Source organism: Chiroxiphia lanceolata, chromosome 12 (assembly GCF_009829145.1).
Source record: "Chiroxiphia lanceolata isolate bChiLan1 chromosome 12, bChiLan1.pri, whole genome shotgun sequence".
In the NCBI taxonomy this organism is placed as follows: domain Eukaryota; kingdom Metazoa; phylum Chordata; class Aves; order Passeriformes; family Pipridae; genus Chiroxiphia; species Chiroxiphia lanceolata.
Window position 1 is genome coordinate 17609774 of NC_045648.1, and position 20792 is coordinate 17630565.

Below are 20792 nucleotides of genomic sequence, written 5' to 3' on the forward strand. Positions count from 1 at the left end.
GGTTTTGAAGGGGGTTCTCCCATCTGTCTAACACTGGACAAAACATTATTAACAGACGAAGAGAGGGAGGAGGTGGGCATTGCCAGGCTAGTCAATCTGTCTCTGCTGGTCCCTTATTGCAGCTGCCAGTGCTCGTGCCTCGGAGGTGCTGTGCTTCATCAAGCCAGCGCCTGCCTCGGAGTGGGGTCACGCAGAGACAACCACTGTAATGAGAAGAGCTGAAACTGCTGCGTGCAGCAGGAGGGGAGTGTCATCCCTGTACCCACCACCAGCCAGGCTTTCTAGGCTTCTCTGGCCCAGAGTGATGGGAGAGCTGAGGTGAGGCTGTTCCTGCTCCCTCTCCTCCCAAACCCTCATTTTTGCCTCGTGTTATGGCGTGGAAATGTTTGACTTTACAGCCTTAGTTTATATTGCTGGGAAGTAACTTAACCATGCTAAGTGTTGAAGCTGCATTTCTTTTTGATGATTTCAAAGATTTATTAAGTTCTCCCAGGGAGAAGGAAGGAAAGAAAAAAAACCCCAAACCATGCCAGCAAATAAGATTCAGTGGTAAGCCCAGTGAGTAAACCCAGAATATATGTGCAGTGTTTAGAGATTTTGCTGGAGCATTTGCTTGCTGCTGGCTTCTGTCGACAATAGGATGTAGGAGCATCCAAGATGCTCAGCCTTATCCTTGGCCATAGAAACTTTGATGCCTGGGAATGCTGTTTTCAGGGTTTCCCCTTTATTTTGTGGGTCAGATACAGCAGCTGAACACGGGCTAATTGAAGGTTTGCTGTTTGCTAACAGCTGGAACACTGGAAGTGCTCATCCAAACCACTCAGCTTAAATTAAAACATAGTAAGTGCTTCCTGAGCAGGAATCTAGAGCAGTTCCTGGGCAGTCTGTGAACATGAGAGATGGGTCCAGTTCACCGCACAAGTTAGTTGCAATTAATTAATGAACTGGTTCTATTAATTTACTCCCAAATCCAATCACTGGGGGATGAGGTCACAGCTGGCAGAGAAGTACCAGCAGATTGTGGAGTTTTCTGCAAAATAAATTAACAGCATTTAATTTCAAGAGTTCAGGGGAAGAAAAAAAGTGTTAAGAAGTGATAGGGCCTGGAAATCAGATGGGGCTGGAGCCAGGAGGGGCAGGGCCAGCTGTGAGGTGGGTGAGAGGCAGAACCAGGCTTCTATCCAAGGGTTTTTATGTACCTGCTGCTTCCAGGACTGATCCACACACGTACAGAGGAGAAAGTCCTAGGGGAACCTAGTCTAAATTATTGTCTACCCCAAATAGATGTGATTCCAAGCAATTTCCTGAAGTGTGGGATTATTGCAGGTAGGTGATGTATTGATTTTGAAGGCTTTCAAGTGAGCAGAAATATTCTTCCCTTATCCCAGAAAAGCTGAGGGGTTGGGGTTGGGTTTTTTTGCCTTTTTTGGGGGGATTTTTTTGTTTTGTTTTGTTTTTAAAGAAGAGTAATAATGCAGAAGTGAGGCATGGGAAGGCAGCGATGGGTCCAAGGTTTCCAAAAGATTTCTAGCCCCTGAATTATCTTCAAAGAGAGGTGAAAAGCAATGAATTGTGGTTCCCAAGGTCCCACAGATGTTTTCCTTGCTCCCTTCCCCCCCCCCCCACATCCAGCATCCTTCCAACTTGGGCAGGTGGGTGCTTACCAAGGGGAGTGTGGAGAAAAATCCCTGTTAATCTCTGCTCACTGTACGTGCAGACTAATGGTTCTGAAGTTTGTTTGCTCTATTTGATGAGCTGATGGAAAATGAAGTCATATTCCTTTTCCTGTCTCTGCTCTAACAGAGGCCAAGCTCCTGTGTTTGGGTGTGTGATGTTGCAGGGAGCGGTGGGAAGATGGACTGGTGTAATTATTCACATACCAGCAATCCACCTGCCCTGGGAAATGGTCTTCTAGATGTAGCTGCAAAAAAATTCAGCTTTCCTCATTAAAAACTAGCCATTTGTGGGAGCTAGGCTGCCCAGATGCTCCCCAGTGCTGCTGGAAAGGGGTTCCCTAACATCTAACCCATCCCTTTTTCTCCTCCACACACTGGATGCAGGGAACAGGCTTTCTCTCCCACTTTGCAGCCATCACCTTCTGTATTTGCAGACTCAGTTTTGCCCTTGACAATCTCTTCTCTGGGTTAAGCAACTCAAATTCATTCAACCTTTTGTATTTCCCAGATCTCCTGGACTGACTTCAGTGAATTCATTAGCGGGCTCTTAGGCCAGGAGGAGGGAAGGTCCTGCCTGAACCCCAGGCTCGTCACTGGAGGTGAGTATTCCTTCCCTGTCTTGATGCCTTGGGGCCCTTTGGGAGGTGCAGAGGATGTTTCCAGAAGTTCTGGGGGCTTTTTTGCCTCTGCCTCTTTCACAGAAGGCTGGCAGCACCACTGGCAACTGAGGAATCAGCTCCCAGCACCTTTATCTGAGGCCATTGATTTGGCTTTTCCTGAATGCAATCCTGCAAGAGCGGCTCAGTGCTTCTCCCTCCATGTATATATTTAGGTATTTTCCCATATCCAATTAATCCAGCTGCTGCCTCGATCCATCCTGCCTTTCATCCTCCTGCAATAAAGCATCTTTTGTTAGCAGCTCGCCGCTGGCCATGTTTCTCTGTCAGGCTTGTGTAAAACACCCTCAGAACCTGTGGGACAGGGATGCTCACTACCCTCTTCTGCAAACTTTGGCGCTGGTGAGGGGAAGGGAAGAGGTTCATTTTATCCTGAGCCTGAGCCCCCCCCGGATGAGAGGCAGCTGGAGGGAGGGAGGGCTAAAGCATTGCCCCAGGAATTGTGAGACAGCTCACCAGAGCATCAAATCAGTTTTTTTCATTACTGGACACTGTATTACTGTTCCTGCATCTCAGCTTGGCCACCCAAACTGGGCCTGAGGGAATCTGCACCTTTTTCCCCTTTTCCCCATCAAAAACCCTTTGAAATAATGGAATTTTTTCCCACTGATGATGTGTTTTTATTTCCACTCTCTCCTTTCCTTTACCCTGCCAGCCCAGGGCAGACTGGCTGGAGGGTTCAGGTGCCTCCAGGGAAGGAGATGACTCTGTAGGGTTCATCCTGCTCCTGATGGGGCTGGAGATGTCCTGCTAGTATGATCTCACTCCCAGGGGCTTAGGGAGATGGGATTTGGAGATACAATTCTTTCCTGGCTCCATATTCCCTTGGCCAGCAGCACAGAGGTATTTTTTTGGGAAAGGTGCAATTGGGATTGCAGTCATTGGGCTGGGCATCACCTTAACTCTGCCCCTTTTGAGGTGTGTTGTACAAAGCAGGGACATTACAGGACATTTGGAGATGGGAAATCTTCTCCAAAGCCCTGAGAGATGCAATCCTCTTTGCCCCTTTCCCAGCAGAGGCTTGTGAGCAGGTCATTGCCATCCCTCTTCTTTCCCTGCTGATGAATGCTTTGCTGTTCCAAGTTTAGCATCAGTGGGTCTGTCAGAAAAATTAATTTTTTAATTAAAAACATTTTTTTTCGGTGGTGCTTTAATGTCTGGATCTGGAGTAATTATTAGTAGCTCCAGGGAGACTGTGCTTTAGAAAAATTGTTGGTGCTACTGCAAAGGAATTTATCTGATTAACGTCAGCCTTCACACGTGGCTGTTGAGGGGGGGGTGGATGACGGTGGGAATCCTGCTGCTCTCAAGCAAAATGATTAATCATGGAAAACAAGGCAGGGTTCAGCAAGCGCTGATTTTCCACCTCAGAGGTGGATTGGGAGAGGAGGAGAAGCTGGGAACCATCAGTATGGAGCTCCCTTGCCATCCCTTTCCCCTGCACGTGGGTCCTGGGATGTGGCTTGAGTGATTGGAAAGGTGAGGAGTGATGGCTTTGTCCCTTGCTGGAATAAAGAGGAGGGAAACACCCAAAGAGGGCATGAGCAAAACCTTGGCTATTCTTGCCCCCATCCTGGGTGGGAGTGGAGGGGCTGCTGCCACCCCTGAGGCTGGGCTTGCTCAAATACCCCCAGCCAGCCCCTGCTCTGCCGCGACCACTCGCACGGGGGTTTAGGTTTCCCAGGGCCAAATCCCTCTCTCAGCCAACTATTCCCTAAAGGAACCAGCTTCCCCCCCAGGTCTTCCTTCCCAGCTCCTTATTAGAGGCTTATTCCTGTCCTGCAGTGTAAAATTCCTGGCTCTGGAGATTTTTGCTGGTTTAATCCCTGTAGCCCTGGCGGTGCTGGCTGGTCCAATTTTGGATTCTCCTGGCTGGGGGAGATTAACTGGAGAAAGTGGTGTGAAGGCACCTGTTTCCTTGTGCATCCCACTTCTGCAAGTACTTTCTGGTGACAGGGTCCTCAGGATGAGGGAGGGATGGATGGAAGGACAGAACAACAGAAGAAGGGATGGATGGATGCAGCAGGAGCTCCTGGGCAGGAGGTCCAAAAGCAGGAGGGGCCAACTCATGCACTGCTCAGGACCCCCTTCCCCTTGCTGCACCCGTTTGCTGAATTTCATAATAACGTTATCATGTGCTTCCCTAATGGGTTCTGCAGGCTTCAGGCAGATCCTACCCTTTGTGCCCAATTAACAGGCTGTGCCCTGGAGAGTGGGAGGCAATATATATATTTTCCATGTAGTAATAGGACTTTTTTATTTCCTTTTTTTTTTATTTTTTGGCTGTGGTGCTGTCATTATAATATTGATTTGTCATCCAGGTGTCAGGAACAGCTGGGTGGCAGAAAAAATGGCAACTTTAATTTGTTTTCCAGGCAGGGGAGCGGGGGGAAGAGTTTCCTCCAGGCTTTTTTACCCCCACCCCCCCCCAAACTTCCCTCTGTGATGCTCCATGTTCCACCCTGACAGGAAAATTTATAAACTGCCACTGTGGGGCGTATTATTAACAGCTCGATTCCTTAAAGATGCAATTAATTATTCACCTGCCTCCAAATCAGTTTTAAGCACCTTCCAAGCTGCAGCGTAAATAAACCTTCCCAACTTGCCTCTCTTTTTTTTTGCACGTGTATTCCTGGTATTCATAAAGCTGAGCTATTTAAATTGAGCCAAACTAGCAGCTATTGTAAATTACTGCAGCTCCATTGGCTTCCCAGGCTCTCCGCTGAGTTACACCAGCCAGGATTTTAACTCATCCTTGTGGGGTTGGCAAATGTCGCTATTTTCTCATTTGCCATGTTTTTAGGCTATTTTTGCCTTGCTGCTAAATCCCTCCTGTTTTGTTGTGCCTCTCCCCCTTTAGCCCAGTCTCCCTTTTACCTGTTTGCTGTTTAATAAATCATCCCCTAAATGATCCCCTGACTTGAGCATCAGCTACAACGCCTTGTGGAGGGTTTATTTATATTTTTTTTTTCTTTCCTTTTAGGAAAGATGGTGATTGGGTCTCAGCTGATGGCTGCTTTTGAAGGAGAAAACGCCGACTGTTCTCCAGGGGGGTCTGTGAGAAAAAGGATCTTTTTTTACTGTGGTTAAGTTTCTGGGCTGAAATTTAGGTTAGGCAAGTGGTAGATATTTGGGGAGAAAACATTTTAAGAAGAGGTTTGGACTTCTTTTTCTCTAAGGGAAAGCTGAGACCTGCAGTGGATTTTAATGGGAATGGATGGGGCAGAGCTCCTGAAATACCTTGTCATGACCATCCAGAAACGCTGAGCACCCAGGGCTGAGGGGACAATGGAGTGAGCAGGAATGGCTGGAGGATGCTCACCTCCGCAAATAGTCTCTACAAAGAAAAGAAAGTAATTAAAAACAACGTTAAATGGATAAAAATCCCCTTTTCTGTTGCAGAGTCCGTCTCCAGCATGAACACAGAGGCTGCCTCCTGCACTTCAAGAGGCCACGCCAAATCTTTGCATGGATTAGTCGTTAACAATGGGGTTAATAATGATAATGGCACAAATGTCCTGTGCCTGCATGAGCTACACTTAGGAAAATCTGCCAGCACTAGGTAATCACCATGTTTCATACTGTCAACGAGATCAATCATGTCGAGAGCTCATTCATCAGTCAGCTGTGCCGGGGGCTTAGCAGGCAGGGGGGAGTGCAGGCAGCTCACAGAGCCCCAGAAGCCAGCTCTTGGGGGAAAAGGGGTGGTCTCCCAGGATTGGAGTGGAGGTGTCAAAGCCCTGGCAGGCTCCAAACCCAGCTGGGTGCCAGGCAAAGCCTCTCCTCCCTTCTCCTCTCAAGGATGCTCTCACCGATGCTCCCCTCTCTGTGGTGGCTGGGGCTGTCAGGGCTTCCTCTGCTGGAGACAGATTGTTTGTTGCTGTTTCTCCATCTGGCTGGAATCACGTCTGTCTTCCACTGTGTTGTTTGTTGCCTGACTGCCACGTGTAAGCCATCTTTTCTCCTGTGCTTCCTACCAAGGAGATGTCCTCAGTGCCCCAGCACTGCCCTCAGGTCCCGCTTCCCCGCGTGGGATCCCAGTCCACTAGTGCTGGAAACCCTGCCACAAGGGACTTTCTGCTCTGAAAAATAGGACCTCGCCTCAAAAATCATCCCTAAACCTGTAGTCCTGGCAGTGAGGAGCCAGCAGACAGGGAATGGGCAGCTGTCCCAAGGCAGCTTTGCTCCAGCAATCAGTGGGAGGTGATGGAGAGCCTGTCCCCATCTGTGGCGAGGCCAGAGCCGGACCCTGCCTGAGGGCAGTCAGCCAGGCACAGCCTTGCAGAAGGGAGAAGAACAGGCTGCCAACAGCATGTTATGGGCAGCTTGGGGTTTGCAAACCCTGCTGGACAATCCTTTATGGCTGGTGTGTTGGCAAGGGGGAGACACCAGTCCTCCAGCCTCCCAGCTCCTCTCAACACCAAACCCTGTGGGAGCAAGGCACCCCGGTGAGCTTTGGTTCTGGGGTGGGCTGTCCCCGCCCTGCCCATCTCATGCCTGTGCATCCTCCTTGGTAACTGATAGGTGAGCAGACTGGGAGCTGGGAAAGAACTCCAGGTGCTGCCAGCTTGGAGCTGCCATGGCTGGCAAGGCTGTCACTTCTGGTCTGCATGAATCAGACAGCCAAAGGCACGGGGACATGGAGGGGACACAGCCCTGCCTGTCACTCTGCTGGCCTCTCCATCCAGCACCAAACCACCCTTCCTCTGCCAGCTCTGCCTGCATGGATCTGCTGGCCTCCATCCTCTGTGCTAGGTGGGGATGCAGCCTGGGGACCCCCTTGGCCAAGGGGGCTTTCAGCTTGCTGCCAGAGCAGGATTTTGGGCAAAAGATAGTACCCCTTATTCTGGGTCTCACAGTGAAGAGGGAGCAGACCATCCTACCTATCTCACCATTGTGCCAGGTAAGGAGAACTGGGAAACGCCCCACAGGCACTGGTGATGCCCACCTGCAGACAGCCAAGAATGTGGCCCAAAGGACTTGGCACTCAATTTTAACTCCATTACCTGCATGGAGGCTTTGCTTGTGCAACACTTTCATAATTCGTGGGACAGATATCATTGCAGAGCACAACTTGTGACCCCAGGCTCACAGTGTCCTCTCCAGAGGTTGACCTGAACTTTCTCAGAAGCTGTAAACCTTCCTTGCAGTGCCGTGGCCAGCATCCTCACCTTCCACAGTGTGGTACCCAGCTATCTCAGCACCTCTGCCAAAGATGCTGCAGATGTTGTCCAGCAGGTAACAGCACCTCTGTCCTCATGGCTGTACTGGGAGGGGATGCAGGGCTGACAGTGGGGCAAACTCCAGGAGCCCCTCATTTGGCTCTCCCCTGCCTTCTCCCAGTCCTGCCTGGCCCATTCCCCTCTTTCTCACAGCAGCAACCCTTTCTTCTTTACCTCTCTTCCTTTTCCCCACTTCTGGAAGGCTGCTTGATTGCCTGGCTCCCTTCATTAGCATGATACCTCCTGGAAAATTGGTAAACAGAGGCGTATGAATGAGGTGTTGATTGCAATCAGCAGGGGAGAAGGGGGGCTGAGAGTGCTGGAGAGGCCGAGGATGCTTCTCAATCACCCGGTGGTCCAGGTCGGCTGCTGGAGAGGATCCACTCCCCAGCACAAGCTGCCTGGGTTGGCCACCCCACATGGCTCTCCAGCAGCCACCTGAGCATCCCTCTGCAGAACAGTGCTCACACCCTTGCCCTTCCCTCTTGGGACTGTGGGATGTGGTCTGGGAGAGCCCAGCCTTGCTGCTGGGGTGTGTGGGATGGCTGGGTTCCAGGACACCCTGTCTCACGGGATGCATTGCTGGGCTGATGGCAGGGTGCAGCAGGGTGAGAGCACCCTGGGGCTCTTGGAAAACAAGAGCTTAAAGGCATAAGCATGATCCACATCACATCCTATTATTAATCTGGACATGCTGCAATGGAGCTGGTCCCTAGCAAACTGTTCCCCTGGCACCATTGGAGGCGTGGCAGGGGCAGGCAGAGGTTACAGGGCTGGTATCTGGTATCACAGAGGGGACTTTGCCTAATTTCTGGCCTGTTTCAGGGTGAAATGGCTGAAATCACCTTCCCCAGGGCAGCTCCAGTGCTGAGTTAATGCTACCTGGCTTTGTTAGCACCACAAAGGTGTTTGGCATCTTAGAGGTGACAGCTTGCAGAAGTGATGAGATGTGGGTGCAGGTTGTCCTCCACCACGCTGCAGCATCACCAGGGGAGCAGGGAGTGTGTGGAGCACTCTGTCAGGAGCTCTGTGCAGGAACCTGGATGCACAGTGAAGGTGGGCAGCAGGGGCAATGATGCCCATCACCCAGCTTGACAGTGTCAGGTTCACCCTGCTCCCAGCCCTGGGCTGCTGCCAATGTGCTCACCCACGAGTGTCTGTCATTAAGCATCTATTTAGGCATGCAGAAGTTGCCTAATTTTTCAAGGGTGCTGCAAACCCCCAGTGTCCTTGAAGGCAGTTGTTGCTGAAAGTACCTGACACCTCCAAAAACGAGTCATGGGGCACATGCATTTGATGCCCAGTAGAAATAGGTGGGCAAAGGGTCAGCCTGAGTGTGGAATGGATGTTTCCCTATCAGCAAATGGGGTATCAGAGCATATCAGAACCCCACTGGCTGTTGGGAAGCGATGCCCTGACTGCATGTAGAGGCAGGCTGCAGCCCTACATTGCTGGAGGAACCCCAAGAGTGATGGGAAACCCCTTGGGGGGAAGCGCCTTTCCCTGTGGAGCATTCCTGTTGCCACCCAGGTTAAGTCTCTGCTCCCTGTCCACAGCCCTGATGCTCCACAAAGGTGGCCTTTGCTCATGGGAACCAAACTTCCTGCAAAGCCCTGCCTAGAAAAGATAGCAGAAATAGGATGCCAGAGGATTATTCCCCAGCCATGCTCAGCAGGAAACATGACTGCTGAGGATAAAGGCAGGAATTAGAGGAGGACACCTGAACACGGGGGCTTAGGCTGGGAGAAGGATCCCTGCAGAAGGAGGCAAAACACTGGCATTGGTTTTTACTCCCCTGCATCTGTTATTTGACCTTATAAAACTCCATTTGTGGAGGTGGTTGTTATTTTTTGTTAAAACTTTTAATCTAAAATCCCATTAGGCTTAGCAGTGTGTTCATTTGTGAGCAGAAGAAAAACAGTTCAGTGTTTGCTCATTCCTGTATCTTCCTCACTTCAAACAGATGTAATAAAGCATTTTCTCTTTCCCTCTTGTTTCCCTTTGTGGTTTGGCTTTTTTTTAGGAGCCTTCGAGGCAGTTCAGCTTGGTTTTGCCCACTCCCAGCACCGCACATCTCTTCCAGCTCTGCTGCTTTCATGTCTGTTGACATGAAATAAAATTCGCAGGATGTCCTCTGAAGCGGGGACTTTTCTTTGCCTGGCTCTTCCGCCGGTGGGGTTAAACCAGCCCATCCAGACCAAATTGTCTGACTTTAGGATAAAATAACATTAAAGATACATCCAGGGCGTATTTTTGTGTGTATGCTCATCTCTGCTGGGCAGCAGCAGCCTATGGAGGGACAGACTGGTCCCCACACTCAGGGAGGCATCACAGTGACCATTTACAGAGTTTTTTCTTCACTCTGCTTTCTCTGTCATCTTTATTTCAGGAATTGCTTTAAAACCAGGCTTTGAATAATTCACTGGGAGCATACGGCAGTCCACCCCGACTGCTTCGTCACAGCTTCCCTTGACTTCAATAATTCACTTTCCCACCAGGAGCTGATGTGCTTTCCTTGTACGTGGGTTTGCTGTCGAGCACACCCAGCTCCCAGCCAAAGCTGGGCATGAGGAGAAGTAAAAGGGGATTTAAGGCCGAATGCCTTTGTTTAACACTACATTTCAGGCAGGGCAGAGGGGTCACCAGGCAGCTTTTCCAGCTGTGGGAAAGGCAAGAAGGCGAGCTGAGACTGGTTGTGGCTTGGTGAGAGATGCTCCTCTTGCTGCCAGCATTGGTGCCAGGTTCCCATGGGAGCAGAGGGCATTGGTCATTCAGCCCCTTCCTTGATGTGAGGCTTTGGGGCTGCAGCTCCAGTGGGTCAGTATCCACCCCCCCAAGAACCTCCCAAACTCCCAACCACCAGGGATGTGCCCCAGCCCCACTGCTCCAGCTGTCTGGGAGCTGCACCACGCCTCAGCCTTCTTAATGAGGTACCTGGGCTTGTGTTTTCCCCCAGAAAATCAAGCCAGCGTGTGTGAATGACCTGGTGACGGCCAGGAATAGTGAATAGGAGTGGGAATGGCAATAAGCTGTGGGGATTCAGTAGCCTTTCCACCCAGACCCTGCTTATCTGGATAAATTAGGGTTTAATTTAAAGGAAACGCTAAGGCTCCTACTGCAGCGTATTGACCGAAGAAGGCATGATATGCATGGGGAGATGCTAAAATATATAATGTACAAACTCTGTATAACAGTGCTTTTTCTGTAGGTCTCTTTTCCTGCCATCTCAGGAGCAAGGCTGGTGAATGATGTGCAGCAAGGAATCACAGCTGTGAATAACCAGCAAATTCCTGGGAGGAGAGCCGGGTACCAGCTGCCGTGGAACACGTCTTTGCAGTGGTGCAGTCTGAGGCAGGTGATGGTGAAGATGCTCTGGTGCCTGCGTAGGAGCGTGGCATGGGGGAAGGGGCTTAAGCTGATGCTGAGTGTGGTGGATTTAATTTCCTCCCAGTAGCACTTCGATATTACAAGGCGCTCCAGAAAAACCAGAGAGGGCCTGGGGTGAAATGCAGCCGAGTCAATTGAAGTTAACTTCCCTGGGCACGAGGCCAGGCCCCTCTTTAAAGACTATTTTTCCAGAAAGGCTGCAAAAATGTATTTTCAGTTGCTTTTGATTCAGCTGCCTTGAGCCTGCTCAAGTGAACTGTGTGCAAAAAGAACCCTGAAAGCTTGGGCTTGCAGGAGAGGGTGCAGACTGTGGGGAGCTGGCCTTATATCGCCCCCAAATCTCTTGAAGGAGCCCCATGAGTACTACAGGGGCACTATAGGGCCCCCCAGCCTTTCCCTCCTCCAGCATCACTGAGGAAGACTAGTGGACTAGGCAGGCTGGAGGAAGGTGGGGGATGCCTCCAGCCTGCAGGGCATGGAAAAGGGTTTGCCATCAGGCAAGGCTAAGCTCCCCCCATACCTAATGCTGACTGGGGGCAGAGAGGCCCCCAGCACTTCCCATGGCTGGGAAGGGAGGCACCAGGCAAGCTGAGATTTAGGGACAGAGGGTCTGGACAGATTTGCTGCAGGTCAAGGCTGAGCTGAACTTGTGTCCAGGATGCCTGAAGGGCTTGAGGCTTCATGTCCTGGGGCTGATAAGGCAGAACATCCCCAAGCTCCGCTGGCAGTTTCTCTCCCTTAAAGATGTGCTTCCCACACTGTGGTGTGGGGCAGGAGGGGTTTTCACAGCTTTTCTCCTCCTTCTCACTCTCCCCAGTCTGCTGCTGCCGCTCTCGATAGCTGCTGCCTCTCTAATTGCATTACAGCTGATGGGGGGAAGGAAACCACTGCTTTGGCTTCAAACAAACGACGCCCTAACCCAACTCATTATCCACCTGACTTGCTCCCCAACCTTCCGTGACACTCCCGTATTTGTCACGCTGTTCCAGCACCGCTAACGAGCAGAGCAGCCGAGGCTGTGGCCGGCGGCTCCCCCAGCACTGGACCGGGGCTCCATAAACGAGCTTGTGTCCAGGACCCCCAGGGGATGCTCTGCCTCTCTGCTGTGTTCATCCTTCTCTTTGCCATCATCCTTTTTATTTGCAGGCGCTTCTTCTGGCCTACTTGCATCCAGTTCATTTTCCTTTTGTTAAATAAAACCTGACTCCAGGCCTTATTTGGCAAACAGAGCTGGGAGAAGCTGGGCTGGCTCTTTCTTCTCCTGACAAGCCTTTCAGGATGGGGGAGATGAGATGGAAAGAGAGACAGATGAATAAGATGCAAAAGCAGTGAAGAAAAATAAACAGGAGATAAAGGGGGTGTGGGAGAGGGAAAAAAATGAGGCAGATCCATAGCTGGGATGGGAATCAGAGGGAAGACAAGGAGATCTGCTAAACCCCAACCAGCCCAACCCCTGTGCATGAAGTGAGGGACTGGGGTGGGGGGGCAAACTGGGAACACACTTATAATGTGTGTATAGTGTGTCCTTTCCCAGCTCCTCCTGGCCATGCCTGCACGGGGATTTGGGGAGGGGGACCTGCTGTGGTGAAGAAATGGCCATGCTTCCTCACAGTAGCTCCTCTCTCCTCTCCTCCAGTATCCCCTAACAATTTTTCCCCCAAGATGCAGGTTGTTCATGGAAGCAGACAAGCACTTTGGCCTGACTCTGTTTCCAGCTGTCAAATGCTGTAAATATCCGGGAGGTGGTTAAAGCTGGGAAACAGCGGAGATGCTTTAAACACAGCCCAGAGCCAACCCCACTGCTGGTAGGACTCATAAATATCCCCTCTGTGTTCTTGCTCTGTCAGGAGGCAGCAATAAAAGGGAACAAAAGCCAAAGCCATTGTGGGGTGGCTTCAGCAACTCTGGTGCCTCCTTACCCCTTCCAGAGCCTGTTGGATAGCAATGAGGAGTAAAACCCAGTTAGCTGGGGGGAGCTGATGGCATGGGGCTGTTCTCTGCTGTTCTCTGGGCACAGCACTGAGATGGTGAGGTTGGGAGCTGGTACAAGAGGCTCAGTGTGGAAATCATTGTTTTTTCTATTATTTCCCCATTTTCATCTGGCTGAGTAGCACTAAGCATCTGCCTTAAGGCAAGTCACCTGGCCCAGCTCTTGAAACCACCAGCTTCCTTGGCAGCAGATGAAGTCCTTGGCTGAAGGCAGAAAGTGAGGGCTTAAAATTATCCATGCTGGAATCAGGTGAGAGCGAATGCTGTTATACAGGGCATGAAATGAGAAATAGGTAATCCCCAGCAGGAAGCAAACCCTGGGCATCGCTGGGGAAGCCAGGGAAATGTCCTTCCTTTGTCAAGGGGTCACACCACCCCATCAGCCCTAAAAGCACAGGACCTGTGAGGCAGCAGGACACATGCTCAGGGAAGGTGGAAGCCTCATCTGGAGGCAGCACTGGCGGCATAACTCTGTCCCAGTTGTGATTTTTATAATAAGCTGAATTCTCAGCTGGACCCAGCAGAAAATCAATAGTGGGACTTGAGAAAGCAGTCAAAATCCATGGAGCTAAATTGGCCAGCCCGCAGGCAGCTGGGTGGCTTTTTGGGCATTGTGATGTGTGGCTGCACTGAAAGGGGAAAAATAGAACAATTTCAAAAATTCTTTGAAATAATTGCCTAAGATTATTGAATTATCTTAAAATACCAGGGCAAGATGCAGAAGTGGCTTTTAAAAAGTTCGTGGTGGGAGCTGGAGGAGCGAGGGAAGCCACCTTCCCACTGCCAAGGGCATCTGGGGACAGTTGAGGTGGGTTTTTCCCTTTCCCAATTAGATCCAAAGGATGCCTTCCACTCCACCTGCAGAGCCTTATCTGCAGAGCAGCACATCGGCTTTAGCAAAAAGCCTCTCATTCTCCAAAGTCTCTTTAATTCCATCCTTTTAGATCTGCCTTTTCAAGCGCAGCCCCAGCGCCATCCATCTGCCCTTTCTATAGAGACGGTGTCCTGAATCGTTTTATTTTTGGCAGCTTTGCCTTCATCTCCTGGTTGGCAGGGGAGCAAGGAGAAGATATCCCCCTCCCTGCAGCCGCTGAGGGTGCTGTTGGATTTGGGGCTATTTTGGTCCTCAGCTCCTGTCCCACTGGTGGATGCAGGACCGAGGGACGCTGTTGGGCAGTGGCTGTAGGCACCTCCCAAGGCTGTGAGAGCCTGTCCATGAGTTACTAACATCACGTGGCTTTTGCTGGTTCATAGCCAGGTGCCTGTAGGGACACCTGGCTATGCCATGTGCATCCTGCATCCCACCCTGCATCCACCCCGTGGTAGCCCAGGCCCGGGCAGGTCTTTGAACATTCCCCACTTGGAGCTGGGGAAGGCATGGGAAGCCTAGCCTGGAGTTTTCCATGCCTATCAACCTGTTCCAAGCTATAGGAAAAAAAAGATAGATGAAGAAAGCGAGGAAAAATATAAAGAAACAATTTTCTTCTGACATTTTTCTTTTTCAATGTGAGCCCTTCTGGGAGGAGGTCTTTAAAATTAATAATGTTCTTTCTTTTTCTCCCTCTCTTCCCGAGACTCCTGTTTTAAATTAATGAAAAGTCAAATACTATTAAGTTCTGATCATGTGTTTGTGATAATGAAGGGACTGATTTCCAGCCAGTTTACAACTCTGATCCGTTTCTCCATCCCCCTCTCTTTTTTAGCTCTCTCATGGGCTCCCTCTGATTTCCAACATTTGTGGTCCAAGGCTAGGGAAAGCCTTTTCACTGAGCAGATTTGAAGGCTTTTTAGCATTCTGGTATTTTTCTCCCATGTCTGCTTAGGCCAGGGGTGATAGATGCTCTGCCAGGAGCTGGTGGGTGCTCCCAGGGGTCTCACCTGGGGTGCTGCAGGACACAGCACACATCAGGGCTGGACCCTGCCATTGGGATGCAGCTTTCAAGGCTAAGCTGGGTTTTCCCCTATGGTGACTTTACCGAGACACTGTGAAAAGGAAAAAAAAGTCCTCTGATGGCCACAAACTGCCTTGGGAAAGGCCAGAGAGAAATCTCCAGGGAAGGGCTTCCCAAATGCCTGAACAGCTAGGAATTGAGGCAGCCCTTGCTTTGCTTGCTTCCCTGACAAGGTCATACAGTGAGGGTTGCACAGGTGGCAGTATGCCTAGAGGGATGATTTAGGGAAGGACAAATGGATGGCCTCAGAGCTAGATGGGCCCATCCCCTAACGGATGGGCAACAAGGTGACAAGGTGCTCATGCCGATGGCTTCATTAATCACCTGTCTGCCTGGGTTCTGCAGCAAACTGGAAGAGCTCAAAGGGTTAATCTGTAATTTAGGACTCAACACCAAAGATACAGTTGTTGGGAGAGAAGAAAGCCCTGTCGAAGGCTTTGGGAAATAATTTGCCTTGGCACTTTCTTATAAGAGTGAATTGATTTTTGCTGGGCTGTGTCAGGCTGAATTATGAATGGGGGAAAATAGGGCTGGTGCTCCTAGAGCTGAAGGTGTGATTAGAGGCACGTGTGGAGGGGGCTGTGGACTGCCTCCTTCCAGGACTTCCCACGTGAATCCAGGACTACAGTATCATCGTCCTCAGAGTCCTTGGAGAGATAGGTTTTGCTTCAGCCCCAACACAGAGGTGGCCCCCATGTTGATCCCCCCAGACTGGGCCAGGAGAGGCCTTTCCTGAACCATCCAGGACCATCTCCTCTCCCTGCCCAGCCAGAAGAGCAGAAGATCCTGGCTGCAAAGCATTACGATCATCCTGGGAGGATGTGGGAGTGTGCAAGAGGTGATCCCACTACCCTGCTCCCAGTCCTGCCCTGCCCACTGCAGTGCTGCTGGGAAGGAACCCTGTCCCCAAGCACTGTTCTTGTCCTTAAAAACTCCTGGTGCTGCCTCACTGCCTGCATCCATCTCCATCAGTCAACGCTGAGTCCGCTGCCCCCCAAGTGCTTGATGCTGCTTTCCAAGGCAAAGGTTCTCCTGCAGGCTGCTGGGAATTGTAGTGCAGTAAAGCCAGCAAGCAGGAGTGGGGACAGAGCCAAGCTCCTGGCTGGCTGCTGGCCTGGCCTGTGTGGCTCCCCTCAGCAGAGCCAGCACCAGACCTTGTTCCCAGCACGCAGAGCCCCTGGGGAGCCTGCATCTGCCTCCAACACCAGCCGCCTCTCCACAGCTCTGAGCATCCTGCCATGCAGCTTGGCTTTTGTTTGTCAGCTCGAGGGGAAGCACTGGGAAAAGAATGAGGTCTGGGCTTTTTCTTTTTTCCCCTTGCCCTTTTATTTATTATCCTCTATTATGAACCAGATCCAGCTCATCAGTAAGATCTGGGAACAGCAATTCCTGAATAAGAGAGATGCTGTAGAAAAGGCTACAGCCTGATCGCAGCCACTTCCCAAACAAAGGGGCTCAAACTACCCACTTCCTTCCCTACCCCTTTTCCCAGAAAGTCTCCCTCAAAGAACAGCTTGTTCAATAAGCCATCTGCTCCGTCATCACAATAACCCAGTAATAAGCACCGAGCTCATCCAGCTCGGCATACCTCCCCGGTTCCCGGGAGGATGGAAATGCCCTGCTCCCCAGGGAAACAGGCGGCGCAGAGAGGCGGCAGCTCTCACACGGCACATCCAGCACTCCGGGAGGGGGAGATGGGGGCGACCCGTCCCTGTTGCCTCCCGTAGCCGTGGTTTAGCCCTCCCCAGGTAATTGTGCATGGAAATGGATTCCCATTTCTCTGCTCAATCGTCCTGTTTCCTGTCACAGCCGAGCGTTTTGCATGTGCAATTACCCGTCCCCGCACATATCCATGGGCACGCTCAGGTGTCGCCTGCCAGCCTCCGGCGGCCGCTGTGCAGCCACGTCGCGCTGCGTTTGGGCTGTGATAGCAGTCAAGCAGAAGCCATTTTCCATATGAAGCTGCAGGACCTATGGGATAAATAAATGAGTTGGAAAGCCAAGCAGCGTAATGAGTTAATTTAAAACCTGCCTCCTCTTCTTGTATATTAATTTACTTGGCATTATGTTTAATCTTTCATTTACTGGAGTTACACTGATTTCTTTCTCCCCTTCCCCCTCTTGGCAGCTCCCTGGGATGTTCTGCCTTCGGCAGGAGCAAAAGGAAGCTAAGCCAGGGCTGGAGAGTGTGGACCAGACCTGGGCCAACAGGACCTGCTGGGTCCCACAGGAGCCCGGGGTGGCACCCCACAGGTTTCTGTTCTTGAGGATGCCCAGCGGGGAGGTGTGTACTGAATTCCCTGCAATGGAAGGGAGACCACCACTGGGTATCCATGCTGCTGTTCCCAGGGTGCTAATTACTTTAACCAACTGGGAGGGTGGCCCGGGTAATTAATCAGCTCTAATCAGGACAATTGGAGCTGACAAGACATCAGGAAGTGGAAGCAAAGGACTGGGTGGAGGAGCTGAAATTTGGCGGGGGGGTGATCCTGCTGGAGCATCCACCACACTGCTCCTGTCCTCCTGCCAGCAGCCACAAAGCCTTGGGTGTGAGTGGATGGCACTTCACATGAGCACCTCTCTGAAGGGCACAGGAGGCCAGCACAATGAATAAAAGGCTGCTGCAGCCAGGGAAAGCAGGACAGAGCCAGCAGCAGCAGCTTCACTGTGAGAGTGAACAAGTGAACACAGGTCCTGGGCTTTGTGTCACCCCGTAATCAGGCTGTGATGCAGCCTTGTGACCGTGGCTGGCCTGGATCCCCACCAGATTGTCTGCTGGTCCAGTTGAAGAGAAACTCGAGGGTGAATATTGCAGGCAGTGGGAAGTGTGGAGGGAAGGAGAGCGGGAGGGAGGGAGGGAAGGAGCAGCAGACAGGGCTTGGCAGGGCTCACCAGCAACCTGATGATGCTGCAGCAGTGAGTACCAGAAAGCGTGGCAGGCGCGTCCCATGGCATCAGGATGCTTCGCTGGGAGTATCCCTGACCACTCCCATCACCTATCTCTGAAGGGGATTAGCTTACGCTGTTTCTTAGAAGGACTGATGGATGATCTGAAAGAAAGAGAGACTGTTGTGGAGTTTATTTCAGATAGGCTGACCCTACAGACTGTACCTGAGGCCATCATGGCAGGGTAGGCTAATGCCAGAGAGAGGAAGATGGATGCAGGGCCCTAGGGCTGCATCCAGCCCATGCAGCAGGGGTCACAGTCAAGAGGTTTGATCTGTGCCCACTGCCTCTTTTGTTTGGAGGAGCATCACAGCAGCTGCTGCTTGGAACATCCCCCTCCCTCCCCTCTTGCTAACGAACGTAGGTGAAACTTGCTGTGCCATGACTTTAATCAGCAAAGAAAACTGCAAAGGCTCTTTTTTTCCCCTTTCCCCACCTGCTGAATTCAGCACTGAATGTGAATTAGGTGGCGTTTTGGCTTGGCTGTGTGCCCGCTTCCCGAGCTAATGCAGGGAGCCAGACTCTCCCGCACCTCGAGCCTCTCAGGCTAATCCAAGGCGTGCCTGGATCAGCCCCTGGCATTTCACACTGTGTGAAATAACCCTTGGAGCTTAAGGGCTGCTTGCCGCCGGCTCAGCCCGTGCAACTCTTCTGAGCATCCACCGATAAGATCATCCTGTGCCAGGGAGTGGGACCGGCCCTTGGCACCCAAGGGTGTCTGGGCAGAGTGGCTTCAGCAAGGACATGCCTTGGGAGCCAAGCCCACGGCTCTGGGGAGCGTGTGGTTGCATTATCCAATGGCCAGTGTAGTCAGCAGCAATGGGCAGCCCCAGGAAGGGATGCAGGAGTCAGCATCCTGGAGCTCTGCCTGTGTGGGGTGCTGGAGAAGTACCCCGGGGCTCACACCTGTGGGTCTGTGAGCACAGCAGGAGTAATTTGCGGCTCCATTAGCACTGGGAGTCAGTATAGCAGCCCTGCAGTGTGCCCATTTGATAAGAGGCAAGTTCCACTGAATAATGAGCAGTAATTGGATTTCAGGGTTAACCAGCTTGCAGCAAAAATAGAAAAGAGCAGAGAGCCATTGGATATTTCTGTTCTGGCTCATCAGACACTGGAGGTTTATCTCTGCTGAGAATAGCACAGGAGAGGTAAAGTTATTAGTGACCATCAGAGCATGGTGATACCATCTTCCTCTTGTGTTTAGGGATGAGTCTATGCATCCTCTGAGTTTCATTTAAGGCTATGGAAATTTATAACCACCTATGGGAGAGTTCCATAAGTACCCCATTGCAGTGCAGCAGAGAAGAGAGAAACCAGCTCTCCTTAGTGCTCAGGAGCACCCAACCTCCCTGCTGCTGACCAGAGGCAGAAGGCAAGGTCTCCTGCCAGTGTCGCCTCATCCAGATGACAATCTGGCATGGGAAAGGCCAGCAGATGTGCAGCACCACCACGCTTGGAGCTGCAGTTGCATCCTTTGGGGTGGCATCAGCAGAGGTGGAGCAGGCACTGGTGGCAGTCCCAAGCACTGGGAGATGCACACAGCCACGATGGCCCATCTTCCAACAAGATGAATTTGTGCTAGAAGTGGTGTGGAGAAGGGCTAATAGCATGGTGGGGGAATGGAGAGCCTGTCTTATGAAGCTGAAAGCACTTGGCTTGTTTAGTCCAGCAAAGGAAGGCAAAGCAGGAATGTGATTACTCTCCATAAATATATGAAGCAAATAAACACCAGGTACAAAAAGGAACCATTTAAACTGAAAGACTGTGCTGGCATAAGAACAAATGTGCTTAAACTGGCTAATGTAAGCTGGAAATTAGGAGACAATTTTTAACCATGGGAGCTGCAAGACAGTTTTTAGCCATGGGAAGCAGAGGAGGAAACATACCTCATTGCTTTTGCAAATGGAGCTGGACCAGCATGTGAAGGGAGCAGAAAGCAGGCTGCCTGCAACTGCAGGGGCCTGGAGTGGGAGCCAGCAGGGTCCTGCCACTCCAGGCTCCTTCCAGGATAGCTGGGTGCATGGTGTGCTGCAGGCATCTCCAGAGGTCCTCAGTTTCCCAAGGTAGGGAGCACTGTTCCCACAGGCAGGGCCTGCTGACAGCAGCCTCCCTCTGCTCAGGGGCTGGCAGGTACCCAGCACCTGGGACAGCCCCCCAAAGTGCTCAGGGTGCAAGGGATGATGAACCAAAGGTAGCCAATGTCAGCCACCAGCCTGGAAGGTACCACAGGAACAAAAGCTTCCACCTGAGCCGGGCAGCTCACAGCACCTGGATTTGGGCTGGCAACCTGCTGCTGCCATCACTGCTTGTTCTGGATTTTCCTCGGGGAATGGCACACAGCTGGGCCACCAACTCCAGATTTTACTTCGTGCATGAAATTATTCTCATTTCTCTTTATATTCTAGGGCCTGCCTAAAGGATGGGTGAAGAATCTGCTGATGAGGACTCTAATCAGTTTTGAGCATCTCAGGTAATTTCTCAGCTAGAGATCATCTCCAAACAGGAAATCAGATTCAGGAGATAGCTGCTTTATATAGCACATCATGGTGGACTCAAGCAAAGCTTGTGTTAATAAGCAGAGCTGGAATAAGATCATTACTAACGTTATTCATTAATTGCTTTGCAATCCTCCTACCAAGTGGGCTTTCCTATCTCATTTATCTCTAGTGCTAATGGAACAGAAATCATTCTAGACCCAATCCTGACATCTGGGCAGGTTTTTTCGTGATGTATCTCCTTCCTGAAACTGCAGGAAAGATGTTCCCTGCCTTCAGCATGTTTTGAGTCTGGCAGCATGCCTGGGATCGTAGTAAGACACAAAAGCATCTGATGGAAATGGCCACTGGATGGAGCCTTAAAGGTCATAACAATCCCCTGCTCCGGTACAGATGGTGTTCACTGATGGAAAACATCGAGTGGGAAAGCAGTGAGCACCGGGACTGA

At 51.2% G+C, this 20792-nt stretch overlaps 1 protein-coding gene across 1 annotated transcript; it reads left to right on the forward strand.

Moving 5' to 3' along the window:
* Positions 1-2189: 2189 nt before the first annotated feature.
* LOC116792966 lies at positions 2190-20792 on the forward strand. Its single transcript, XM_032700473.1, has 7 exons — positions 2190-2275; positions 5756-5915; positions 7504-7591; positions 10784-10930; positions 17032-17187; positions 20255-20319; positions 20738-20792. Exons 2-7 carry the CDS (start codon positions 5770-5772, stop codon positions 20790-20792), a joined length of 657 nt encoding a protein of 218 aa, XP_032556364.1. The 5' UTR covers positions 2190-2275; positions 5756-5769.